Source organism: Brienomyrus brachyistius, chromosome 3 (assembly GCF_023856365.1).
Source record: "Brienomyrus brachyistius isolate T26 chromosome 3, BBRACH_0.4, whole genome shotgun sequence".
Lineage (NCBI taxonomy): Eukaryota > Metazoa > Chordata > Actinopteri > Osteoglossiformes > Mormyridae > Brienomyrus > Brienomyrus brachyistius.
In genome coordinates this window covers 21,652,777-21,665,967 of record NC_064535.1, presented here as the reverse complement: position 1 = coordinate 21,665,967, position 13,191 = coordinate 21,652,777, and the positions used below count along the sequence as shown (strand labels likewise).

The window sequence follows — 13,191 nt, the reverse complement described above, 5'->3', positions numbered from 1 at the left end:
CACTAAATGTCTGCTTTGTTGATTAGAGCAAGACAACTTCATCAAACTAAACAGAGTTACCGCTACTTTGCACAGGAATGAATTTTCCGCGTCTGTCGGGTCACGTGACTGCGTGCCGTTGGATGCTGTTTTGGGTGTGGCTGCGCTTAGGCCTTAAATTGGAGCGGCTTCCTGCATTAAGAAGCTCACATTCGGCATTCGGGGCACGCCCGTTAGGGATGGCGACTATAGTTATGTCTTCTGAAAGAGAGATCCCGATTCATACACATATTCTCGGACATTTAAGTGGTTAAAACAAAAGTACAAATGTTGGGGAGGATGACATTTGGAAGCAAGCTAATGAATTGCCAAGAAAAGCAAGAAGAAAATTTCAACAAAATTTCAAATGAAAGTAGTTTATGTAGATAAAGAATGTAATAATATTGACTAAAGCCAGCGGTGGTTTAGAACAGCTCCACGAGAATGCTCTGAGAATACTTCACCAGGAGATCTACCAGTAATTTATATCTGTTCCATGATGAAAGAGATGACTCTCGCCAAGTTTCCACAAACGTTCTAATTGGCCGTTCCTTGGAAATGGGCGGGGTCACAAAACTAAGGATCCTTGGATCACACAAAAGCGAAACGTGGCCATGGTGTAGTAATGTTTTTGCAGGGGGACACTCCTACCCACAAACAAAGGAATGCGCCATGACAGGGGGCCAAAACGGCCCAGGACAGCAATGCTGGCCGTGCCACATAAAGGGGCACAGTAGGGGCATAGGTGCCCTGGCAGATTTGGGGGGGGGGCTTTACAGAGGTTCTTTATTACACAAGCTATGCAATCATAAAATGAGGGAGTCCAAGGTGACATTTTACCAAGGCTCCCAAAATTTCAAGCTTTGCCCCCACCCGAGTGTCCCGCTTTTTAATTCTTAAATGAGTGCCCCCATGGAGTGCTGGAACAACACGCCACATGCAGCTATCAGTGTTGGCTGACACAAAGTGTGGGACGAGTCCTTGGACTCCCAAAGCCTGAAAGCCCAATGTCCACAGCTCTCACAGTAGACAACAGGTCTCCTGCCCCCCCCCCCCCCCCCCCCAAAAAAAAAAAACATTCCACAATTGTCACAAAGTTTTATAACTCTCTGTACGTCGGCCAGGAAAGCAGAAAGGGCTGATATACACCATCCTCTGGCTCCGTTCCCTGATAAGGTCTCCTCGCCTTTTTCCCACGGTGACATCACGGTCCAGTCCTCCTCCCCCCAGTGCCAGTCGTGGCCTGGCAGGCATGTGGGTCTACAGGCAAATGCACAGGGACACGGACACTCTGCTCCCAAAACACACATCTCATCTAGCCAGGGAGTAGCACAAGATTGATGAAGCTACTGGGTAATATATACAGGATAAACGACCCGAATGGAAAAGCCCATTTCACATTTACCTTGACAGAGAGCAGGCAGAATGCCCTGGGTGTCTCTGGTCTTCATATTTTTGTACATTACTGCAGATAAAATGTAGCTTTACGACACGGCATCAGTCATAAAGGCAATCTCCATACAGTTTTATTAACTGAACATGATTTTCGTGAACCTGTCGTCAGAGTGACAAATCACGTTGACCTCGCAGAGTCATAAAATCCAAGAAAAAAAAACAGAGCACTTTTCATTCTTGGCACGCGGGAGGCGATGGATTTCACCCCGTCCCGACAGGCGAGGGCATCGGCATCCCTCTTCATTACCGCCCATAATGGAGAGAGGTCCTAAGCGCCAGACACCCGTGAGGAGCAAGTTGGCGGCCGTGAACTCCCATCCTGTGCGGCTGAGGAACGTCTGACTCTGTGGGGTCGTCACTTTTCAGTGACACGACTGCTGACGCTTTGGGAGGCATTGTGTACGCTCCAGACACGTACCCCCAACTCCCCCCAACCAATGTGGAGAAATGGGGGCGGGGCTTCTTCATCGATTTCTGTAACATGTCATGAAAACAGAGCTTGTTCTTTGGGTTCCCTTGGGCCTTGTAGTAAATCTCCTGGCCCTGGGCAGGTAGCCCACTTGTAGGAACATTTCTGCACCTGTGATGCAACAAGCAAATCGATCCTGTCGTCCTCATGCTGAGATGACGCCTGCACTTAGCTTGTAAGACCGATGTGCTGCTAACAAGACCATCCCCCGGATCAGGAACCATCCAAACGTTTGTTCTGCCATCACTGTCTCACAGAAGACATGCCTACAAAAAAAAGAGTCTCTGAAATGCTGTGAGGACCTCAGATTCTGTGAAGGTCTGATGCAGGTCCATTGCAGGGCGTAAGGCTGGGGTATGACCTGGACGGGATGGAATGACATCAAGATCAAGGCCCACGATGCGAACACTGTTAGGTCTGCCGCTCTCTAGACACTGTTTAGTCAGGTCCCAGCAGTTAAGTGTAATGATAGGAAGTGTGAAAACTGAAAAACTTCAGATTCTAATTTATTTCTCTGTCCATAAATGTCACATTTAAAAATCTAAATAACTGATATTTTTACTTGTCGTCAACCAATGTCAATGTCTCATTATCCATCCATCCATCTTCCAAACCGCTTACCCTACTGGGTCGCGGGGCCCATAGTCTATCCCGGAAGCAATGGGCACGAGGCAGGGAACAACCCAGGATGAGATGCCAGCCCATCGCAGGGCACACTCACACACACAAGCACACCTACTGGCAATTTAGGAACTCCAATTAGCCTCAGCATGTTTTTGGACTGTGGGGGGAAACCGGAGTACCTGGAGGACTACATGGGGAGAACATGCAAACTCCTCACACATGTGACCCAGGCAGAGACTCGAACCCGGGTCCCAGAGGTATGAGGCAACAGTGCTAACCACTGCACCACCCTGCCGCCCCAACATCTCATTACTTCTTTGAAAAACTGAACAGGAATTAACTTTCAACGGAACCAAAAATATCTGTCAATTTCACACTTCATTTTATCTTAGTAAACTATAAAAAAAAACTCAATAAACTAGGCACCAAAATAAGCCCGGATCTCAAAAAACCATCAAAGATGGTGACTTGAATTTTGTCTCAAATTTAAAAATTCTGACTCACTAAATATAATGTGGACCGGTTTTTGGTTTTTGCCTGCTAGCACCGACTATACGTATGTTACCTGCATCAAAATGCATCCGATGCCTTTATGGTTTCATAGATCTGCTAGCCGGATCATTGGCACAGAAAACAGACATAATCAGAATGTCAATGTTATCAAATGTCCTGAAGACGCCTGGGGGAATAAAACGTTCCCAACACCACCTATGCTGCAGTATAAAAAGTAAATTACAGACTGTAAGTACTGAAAACCGAAAAGTAAAAGAACATGAGAAAAAATGAGAAACCTGCCCCAAGGAGAATGGTTTCGGATACAAAAGCTCACAGTCAGACATAAAAGACATTGTACTGCCTATTAGACAGTGTAACTTGTGATGAAGTCACTCAGAGACCATCGGGCACCGCAGCAAAGCGAACCAGCGTTTACACTGTCTGAGGTCCGGCACAAGATACATTCACAGAGCCATTAAAAGGTGATGTTTCGGCGGAGAGCTGTTTAATTTGAGCCAGAGCTTGGGTCCAGGACCACCGGCTGAGAGCAGCATATTCCGCCACCTCAAACACCACACTCTCAGAAAAAAAACGAATATCAGTCTGTACCTTTGCTTGTCACTGGGGCTGTACTCTAAAGAACCGGCCAACTGTACCCTATAGCTGTAGGTAAATGTCCCTTTTAGTCTAATTTAAGGTGCAGAAATGTTCCTCAGAGTCCATTTCTGTACCTTAAAAGGTACATTTACCTACGCATAATGGTACAATTGCTAGACCCTTGAGGGATAAATGCATGGATGTAGAACTCCATACGCATAAGCATCAGTAAAAACTTTAATGATGAGGAGAGGTTATAAAAACCCTCCACCGTGATTTCGGCGAAAAATGCATCTTTGCACTTAGAACCACGCTTAACCTTGAAAATGCTTCTCTAAGCCGTACTCAAGGGAAACCCCCGCTTTTTATCTTAACTTCTAACATCCCATAGGAAACCATCTTCCAGTAGCACAACCCACCGAAATCAGCTCATTTACTATAGAAACGTGCAGCGCAGTCCGCCGTCCAATCTGTCATCTACTAGAAAAGCTTTCTGCGTATTTATACCGACGCACTTCATATATCATTTATACAGATCACTGGCCAGACATCTGTTGAATAACTACAAGGCTTTAAAGTAAATTAGTGAGTACGCAATTAATACACACGGATGAAAAGTATATACTTCCACATGACTATCATTAAAAATATTCGTGTAACATTCCTAAAGTAGGATATTACACTTTAAAATCACTGACATCATTCCCATCGTGTTGTCCAAAGCAGGCGAAAGGCAAACATCTTATAAAAATTTCACTCACGTCTGACTGGTTTTGAGCAGATTCTAGAGGCTCCGGCTGTTTCAGAAGCGGCTCGTCGAAGCGCACGTCCGCCGCCACAGTCGGCTTGTCGCCCCGGTGCGGCGGGCAGCTCAGGAAGCGGCTCCGGGCGACAACCAGCGTTTGGTAGACGAGGCATATCAGCACACCTGAGAGCAGCACCGGACGCGGGCAGTACCGCCGACGCAGCGCCCAGAGCCGTAGGAAGACCATTCCCGCTTCCCCGGCCGCCCCGATGACAGGGAGCACCACGCATGCCATTACAAGTATTTACTCCGCTGGAGCATCACGTTATCACGCATGAAGCGGGACATCGGGATGAAAGAGACGCTGCGGGAGCGCGCAGTACATGCAGAACTGCCTTGATTATCTTCAAAAGTTAAAAAGTTAATCCCAAAGTTAGTGAAGTGTCTCGTTTTCTGGTTTAGGGTAAGTTGCGCATATGAACAAGCAACACCCACTTCTTAAAGGGAGAAATTCTGCTGCTTGTAGAAGTTCATGTGCGCCGCTATGTAAACACGGAGTCCTTTATACCGCACCAGAGATATGCACGAGTTTTTTCTCCCCCCTCAGCTTCAGCAGAAGTTAAACTCCGTGTCGATTATAACCATTTGTAGAAGGAAACCTCAAATCTGCATTTGATCGCTCGCCTTTTTTTCTCAGCAGACTGCAGACCCACGGCTTTGGATCGTCCGAAACTGGTCTTTAAAATGTCATTTATTCCTCCCATGCAGAACTTGTGCCTCTTCCCAGAGGGGCTCCACTGCTCCGCTATAAACCATAGAATAAAGCGCACTTTGGGAAAGTCAGCCCACCTGGTAACTGTTAATCCTGAAAGAGTAAATGCTGACTTCCTCTGGCCACCGGTAGGTATCCGCTTCCCCGTAAAATGCCCCCCTCCAAATGAGGCACTTAGAGTGAGAAATAGGCTCCTAACTTGCGAAAGGGCTGCTTCTCCTTTCTCAGTTTTTTTTCGTAGTGGCGTTTAAAATAAGATGCTGACCACATTTCGCGCTGTTTTAGTCCGACTTCTCCAGTTATTTCTGATAGATCGGGATCATTTTAATACATGAACACAACATATTCTTATACTAAGAGGAATTTCTCAGCCTGCCTTCACAGGTAATTACACCCACATGCACGCTGCTCCTTAATCTTCGTCATTTTTTGCAGTTATACGTAGGCTGTATATTCTTTAGATTATATCTAAAGTACAACTATTCGTACGCATTTCCCCTGATGAAATTATTTTGAATCCAAGGGTATTTCTCATATAATTTAGGAAGTTTTAAGCACAGAATCCGATGAAGTGATGAAAACATGACAGACGTCCGCCAGTCCCGTTTACATTCCACGTTTTCAGATGTATTTTCAGGCAGTGACGTATGAAAGTGAAGTGTGACGTTAAAGCGTCGTACACCCTGTACTCTTCAATGCTCGCTATGCAGGCTGTGTAGCGTCCCCACACTTAAACTATATCTGCCCCTCATCTCACCAGTTACACATGTTAAATCAAACGATTAATATCATTAAGTAATTTGCAGTTGGATTTTACGATGTTTACGAGTTACTGAATAGCACGTAAATAGAAACGTTAAAATCGACACGCCCTATCGACCCTCGAACGATACACAACTCACATTTCAAGGTGTCAGTTAGAAAACGACGAAAAGTACTTGTACAGGTTATTTCTTAATACCTTTTTAAAGCAATAAAATACTTAAAAGGGGGCTTGTGAAAACGCACATACGCGTTTATTGAAGTACCACTCTATAAACCCGTTTTAACCATTAGCCTATATTAAAGCAGCCAGCCAGCATTTAGCATGAAAGAAACCAGAAAAAACACTGTACTTTGAAGTCATCAAGGGAACTGAAACAGGGGATTATCAAAAGAATTTGATCATTTTATTTGATTTCTTTTCTACACATTTCTGGGAAAACTGTACACCATTTTCAGAGGACAGACCAGTATAACAGACACACAGAAACTAGAGTACTGACTTTGTTCATACATTTTACATGGCAAATGCAGACGGCTTTAAAAATCGGCGGGTTAATCTCGAGACAAGGTCGCTCAGATCATCGTCCATTCTGCCCAACCTCGGACATTTCCGACGAACATCGTTAGCTGATCCTTGTTCTCTTCCAATGAGCTGTCCAGGATACGTGGTTAAGACACGTGGGGGGGTGGGGTGGGGTGGTGAGGGCCAGGACTTGGCCCGTTCAGTCCGCTTGAGGAACAGACTGGAATGATTCAGCTATGAGTTTTGAGGGTCTAATACTCTTGAAAATTTTTTTTAATGGAAGATGCGCAATAGCTCTTACGATTCTTTTACACAAAACACACAAAGAAGGAGCTGCTTAACTGTGTACAGACAGCGGATAAAGTCACCCTCCCCACGCCAGAATTCTGGGGCTGCCTTTGACCAAGTTGGCTGAAAAGAGGAGGGCGATTCTGGTAGCGCGCCATGGATGATCCAGGAGAAGCCGTCATCATGGCTTCTGGCCTTATTTGTGCCGGCTGCCCCTCCTCTTCATGGCAGCTGTACACTGGGGACAGTACCACTTGCCTTTGGGGGCTTCTGTCAGACCCACACAGCCGTAGTGGAACCACTCGATGGGGCACTGTGACACACACATATACAAACGCAAAACCCTACTTTAACCTCCAAGCCAAGCAGACGAACACAGGTCTAACATAATCCCGAGATGGGCTGTACTGAGGACTATCTTCCCTCCATTTGACAGGCCTTAAAAAGAAATAAAGATACTCACGTCCTGATTGTCACATCCCACCATCTCTCCGTAGGACACCTGACAACCAGAGATATTACTTTAATATATATATATATTTTTTTTTTAAAAGAAAAGGGATGACAAAACGCAGATGTGGAAGGACGAGGGAGAGCCCACCTGGTTGCATATGCAGTAGCGGGGCTCATTGGGGTCATATGTCCAGTCCACCTGGCTGTTGGCCTCAGACTCTGGCAGGGCCGACACCTGCTGCAGCTCCTGGGCCAGGGCGGAGTTAGAGGAGCACGACGAGAGGGAGGAAGACGAGGACGAGGAAGAGGACTGGTGATTTGAAGACTTTGTGTTGTTCCTGGAACAAATAAAAACGCTGTGAAACACTTTCTCAATTACATTCCTGAGTCTCTCCAAGATCTCACCTCAGTGAAGGGGTCATCAAAATATAATGCACATAGTAATACTCAACATATCATAATGATGATGGTGATGATACAAAAGGTATTTATTAGAGGTGGAAAGTTCAGGTCCACAAAGTACAAATCCAGACCAAGATTTTGTTCCAACCAACCAGTTGACAACTCTGTGAATGAGACTCTATAGGCTAAACTGGTTGACTGAAGCAGAATACTGGACTGGATTTTTGCTTTCCGAACTTGAACTGTCCACTTTGGTGGTCACATAGTGAGATATTTGCTTGTTATGTAAACCCTGGCGAGAAACATGGAGCTCCTCTGTGTTGGGATGCCCGGTTCTGCTCTTACTTGGACTTGCGCCCCCCCCGGGAGTCTGAGGACGTGGGGGCCAGGGTCTGTGTGAGTGTGGAGGCCAGCGCCGACGAGGAGAACCCCGACGACTCGCGGGACAGGGAGAACTCGCGGCTCAGCTGGAAGTCGTTGTTCTTAATGGCCTCGAAGCTGGCTTTCAGGCTGGAGGTCCGGCGGCCCTCCTTCATCTGAAACGAACAGGAGGGCGGCGCTCATGCGGGGCACTGGCATCCTCTGCGGCATACACGCAGTGGCAGAAGGGTTCCTTACCTGGGCAGTGGCCTGCACGGCCTGGGCTGCTGCCATGGTGATGGCGCCCGCCCCAGCCCCTGCCCCCACGGGCAGGGAGCTCAAGTTGTAGGAGGTGAGGGACTGGGATGAATTCACGTTGTAGGCGTTGTTGGAGGCAGAGGACAAGCTGCTGTTCCGGCACCCTGTACAAACATGGCCGACATTTCACTGTGTGTTTTTGGGGGAACTTACATCATCTCTCTGCAGGAAGCGGAATTCGTGTGGCTTCTTGGACGCATGTTGGAGTGGGTCCCGTGCCTCACCTGGCGTGTTCTCCTTCGATGCGTCGGACGTGAGGGTGGACAGAAGGGCCTCAGACTTGAACTTCTTCTCGGGGACGTGCTCGGTGGTGTGGTGCGCTGGAGTCGTATATTTCCTCTCTGGGGACGGAGGTGAGACAGCGGTGAGGAAATACCACGACAGTGGAACTCCCTGGACACGAAGGCGGAGGAGAGCCCAGAGCCAAGCTTACTTTCCACGGTGGTGTGCGAGTGAGCGTGGTGGTTATTCACAGGCTGAGATGGGCTGTCCATCTCCAGGGAACCTGACCCCGCCACACAAAACGGAACAAATTAGCACGTGGCCACCGGTGGAAAAACGACTTCAAATAAGGAACTGCGGATGGGAGCACACAGCTATTGTGGAAGGCTGATTAATGGATCACAGAACTTCTTACGCTTAAGGCACAGAGAAAACGGAGAGAGAACATTTTGTATGGAAAATTGATGACAGCGGGGAAGGCCAAAGAAGCATGTCATGTTAATCAGTCAGTCGACGCTCAGATGGCCTGTTCCGCATTTCGTCGGTGTGGGTGGGACACTCACGCCTCTCGAGAATCTCTGTGATGCCAGCGTTGTCAGCCTCTAGCTCCATCTTGAACTTGGCCAGCTCCTGGTCCAGCTTCCTGAGGTGGCGATCCACCTGGTCACACGGAACCCATGTTAGCTACATGCGGAATCTGTCACCCACGGCGACGCTACATCCCATATTCACAAGGCTCTAATAGAGCGCTTTGTCACAAACGACCTTGCTAACGATCAGCATCAATAAATATAATAATCACACAATTCAAAGAAATGCTCATGAACTACACCTAATCATTTAAACTTCAGCAGTCTAACTTACATTGGAAGATTTTTTTGGATGAGGCATTAACGCCATCTGGTGGAATTTTCATGGAAAGGCAACTTTATTTCAACCTCATATACCTGTTCACCACAATCACTTGAGCAATATCCTTGAAGTACACAAACACCACCTTAACTTGACCAATAGGGCAAACTGACTAATTTAATTTCATCACTACCACTAATGAACATAAACAAGTTAGTTTACTCTATTGATTCTGTGCCAGACTCCAAAAGTACACAGCATTCACTACAATTTACCACCTAATAAACCAGTTCGTAACAAATTTGAGTATTATGTTCTGAGTGCCCTGTAATGCAAACTTCACATAAAATATTGCAATTATTGTACTTACTAAGTCATAAATCTGATTGGCTAACTGGACCTTTTCATCTGCATCTTCCAAGGCCTTGTAATAGTCCTACAGAAGGCAAAGGAACGAAAGGTTATTATGTAAATGGTTTCGGGACTTAAATGTGGCACACAAAGACATGAACTCCTGTACACTACGACTAGGTAAGAGTTAGAATCCAGCTGTCCAGCTGAAGATGCTGGAAGAGGCAGTGAGAACTGACAGACACTTTCAGCCGCTCAGATTGTTCAGTGGCTCCTTGCTTCAACATTGTCTGTCAAAATTTCATACAACGTACTGCCCTGTGGGCAGTTCAACACTTATGAGAGGCATCAGATTCACTGCATCTTGTCATATTACCTATCTGAACATTATGCTACATACTACCTAATGCATATTTTGCACAGAACCATAATTTACACATACATCCATAATTTATGTATAACTTATTGCATCCGTAAATATTTGATCTACATCTGATTAGATGCATTTCGTTGGCCTTGTACTTGTAATCCACACAATGACAAAAAGGTTGGATTGATATACTACCCATGACCACTAACATTTCATTTATTTACGAGAGGTATTTACCTATAATGACACGCAATTGAGAAAGCGGGGTCATACAGCCCCTGAATCACTTAAGGGTTAAGGGCCTTGCTCAGGGGCCAATCTGTGAAACTATCCTGCCAACCCTGGGATTCGAACTGACAACCAACTGATCACAGGCACAGCGTCCTAACCCACAGATCCACTTACCATTGCGATGGCCGCCACAACAGAAAATCCCCAATAACATGGCAACCAGGCAGCACAGAGGGATTCATGTCACAAGGTTTAACAGCGCTAGCAATGTCCCATACCTTCTTTATCACCTCCATCTGTTCTTCCCTCCATTCGGGTTTGTTCTTTTTCGCATTGATAAAAAACTCATTGACACGTTGCTCAAGCTGGTCCATGGCGTCTGAGGGGTGAAAAGTAAAAATAAAAACGTTAGAGGGCAATCGGCGGCGTGTCTCTCATGGGATGTTAATAAACTGATGTGATCTTTTAATGCTTATAATGTTTACCGCTTTGACACATAGTTACTGTATACCAATTACATCAAGTTAAAATTCTGAATATCAGAGGGTCACCTACTTCCAGTACTGCCGTTCACGTTACTTGTACTAATACGGATGTCTGTATGACATTTTAATAACCAAGTTGTTACAAGCCTTTTACATCATACGGCGTTTTCGGGAAAATGACGACCCCGCTATTCCAACCTAAATGTGCATTTAACATACAACGCAGCGACATCACTGAAAAATATAATCTATCCCGATAACTTTTTTTTTTTGGCCGACCAACGCCCCGGTGGTGAAATAAAACGCCCGATTTGAGGCACATGTCGGCGCGTTCGAGCGCCGCCGGGTTTGGCCGAGGCAGCGCTGTGGGACGCGGTCACGTTGCGGCAGCGCGTACTCTGAACTTGCAGGTCCATCTCTCTCATTTCCGTAAACCTGTCGCGCAGATCCATGGGTAGCTGCTCGATCACTGGCAACGGGGAAGGGGGGAGGGGGGACAGAAACCATTAGCCAAGTAAGCTAAACCAAAATCGGGGGGTCCCGATACTGGAAACCCAGCTGGCTATATCATCAAAACCACGGCCGAAATTAAGCGATAACGCCATACTCACTTTCCAAGTAGTCCTCTAAGTAGAGCATTTTGGCTTTTTAAATTTTTTTAGACGTTTATTAAAAGAATACCAGTCTTTCAATATGGCGCCGTCTGCCGCTGAGGCTCAAGGAAAAAGCTAGCTATTTTTCTTACTGAGGTCATTGAGTCTGACGTATTCCCTAAGTCGACGTTTGATTGGATGGGTTTTTGAGTTGCGTCATTGTTTTGATCGCGAGTGAAGGGCACGTCGGTTATTGTAGTCCGACGTTGACGCGTTTCGTCACCAGTGTTCTTAACGTAATGCGATTCTGAATAAAATATAACCAAGTCACTTATGATTAGACGATTGATCGTCACCTCAGTATTAAATTTAGCTCTTTGTTTTACATGTAACGAGCCAACGTAGTTTTCAGCATTTACCTACTATGAGGCGCTGGATCAGGCATTTAATGAATTTTTAGCTAGAAACGCAAAATAAATTTACCTATCTTAAAAGGTCTCGCAGAACTGTTCATTTCTCGTGAAAAGACATAATATGCAGTCAGGAAGTAAAATAAGGAAACTGTTGGAATGTGGGATTTGGTCTTGGAGTGCCATAAGGTAGTTCTATAAGCCTATAAAATATCTTTCACTGTATCATTACTCTATCATCACCTTATTATTTTAATATGTTACGGTCAATTTCCCAGGCACTACATAACACTCCCACGTAACTTCTGAGTAGCGACGACCTCCGGTGGCCTTGGCGATAAAATATGTCCTTTTAAATCTTTATAAAATTATTTTTTTGACTGGAAGTGTTTGCTTTAATTCTCAGTACTATATATTTCATTTTTGTTTAAAATTATTACCTGTTAGTCATATTCAGTCAAGCTCGTATTAATATAGAATTACTACCCTGTCCTATTTTGGAGTATGAGTAAGGTTTAGGATTAAGAGTTTAGGATTTTTATATTAATAATCATTGTTTTTTAAATACATCATCATTTTCTGTGCACCACCATTGCCAAAGCACAACCATTTGTTACAGAAAATCAACACACATGGACCTAACTATCTGTGACAATTGGCAAAGAACCGCACAGCAGCCTATAAGCATCCTTCCAGCTCATGCAAGCAAACGTTTTGCATTCATCTGTCCTCTCGAGCCACTTATCCAATCCAGGGTGAGGCGCGGACGTCATGGATGGGATGCCAGACCATTACTGGGCATACACTACAGGTAATTTAGTGACACCTGTTCACTTAACTGCCCGTTTTTAGAATGCAATGCAAACACTGGGAGAGAACACAAACTTCACAAGGTTAGGTAGGGTAGGATTAAAACCCATGTGCTTGGAGATACAAAACCACCATATCTACACCTATTAGCAATTCTTTTATAACTTGATTATCAATAGTTTTATTTCATTCATAAGAATAGCGAAAAGAGTTTTTTCCTTCTACATTAGTAATAATTAGATTACGATTTTAGTAACCGGAAAGAAAGTCCATGCTGGTTTGCAAATATGGCTATGCGTTTCGTACGCTGGGTTCTCCGCCTGGTGGTTCAAAATGGAACTGCAGTTCTTCAGCATACACATCAGTATGAAGTCACCGTAGACATCCCACTTAACTGCATGCAAACTGTCAAAAAATAAATAAATAAAAAAGCAAAACAGATTATGATTGTACAAACGTAAATGTGCCAATTATAAATTATATCACGCAAGATTACAAAAATAATAAACCCAAAAGGCAAGTCTATAGTGAATCACATTTGTAAATTAGGCCTATAGATTGGAAGCACACTTCTGATTAATTT

At 45.1% G+C, this 13,191-nt stretch overlaps 2 protein-coding genes across 6 annotated transcripts in view; both read right to left on the bottom strand.

Moving 5' to 3' along the window:
• Positions 1 to 5,906, bottom strand: part of cped1 (cadherin-like and PC-esterase domain containing 1) — a 45,293-nt gene extending 39,387 nt beyond the window's left edge. The window contains exons 1-2 of one of the 4 annotated variants that reach the window (XM_049007415.1): positions 4,420 to 4,555; positions 1,424 to 2,303 (exon numbers count right to left, since the gene is read on the bottom strand). Coding sequence is in view for 2 of the 4 variants with exons in the window: in XM_049007414.1 (XP_048863371.1) it covers positions 4,420 to 4,698 (279 nt within the window). In the remaining 2 variants the exon portion in view is untranslated. Of the gene's footprint in view, positions 1 to 1,423; positions 2,304 to 4,419 lie in introns of all 4 variants that reach the window. The other 3 variants (XM_049007417.1, XM_049007414.1, XM_049007413.1) reach the window with 3 other exon arrangements.
• A 416-nt stretch (positions 5,907 to 6,322) lies between these two features.
• On the bottom strand, positions 6,323 to 11,566 carry ing3 (inhibitor of growth family, member 3). 2 transcript variants are annotated; one of them, XM_049007422.1, is made up of 12 exons: positions 11,407 to 11,566; positions 11,193 to 11,264; positions 10,589 to 10,689; positions 9,729 to 9,794; positions 9,070 to 9,166; positions 8,718 to 8,789; positions 8,509 to 8,625; positions 8,225 to 8,388; positions 7,952 to 8,142; positions 7,353 to 7,542; positions 7,215 to 7,253; positions 6,323 to 7,064 (listed from the first exon to the last, which is right to left on the bottom strand). In XM_049007422.1, the coding sequence occupies exons 1-12, from the start codon at positions 11,432 to 11,434 to the stop codon at positions 6,948 to 6,950; spliced, it is 1,254 nt and encodes a 417-aa protein (XP_048863379.1). In that variant the 5' UTR covers positions 11,435 to 11,566; the 3' UTR covers positions 6,323 to 6,947. The 2 variants fall into 2 exon arrangements, with proteins under 2 accessions (XP_048863379.1, XP_048863380.1); XM_049007423.1 differs by lacking the exons at positions 11,193 to 11,264; positions 11,407 to 11,566 and adding an exon at positions 10,866 to 11,185.
• Positions 11,567 to 13,191: the final 1,625 nt, after the last annotated feature.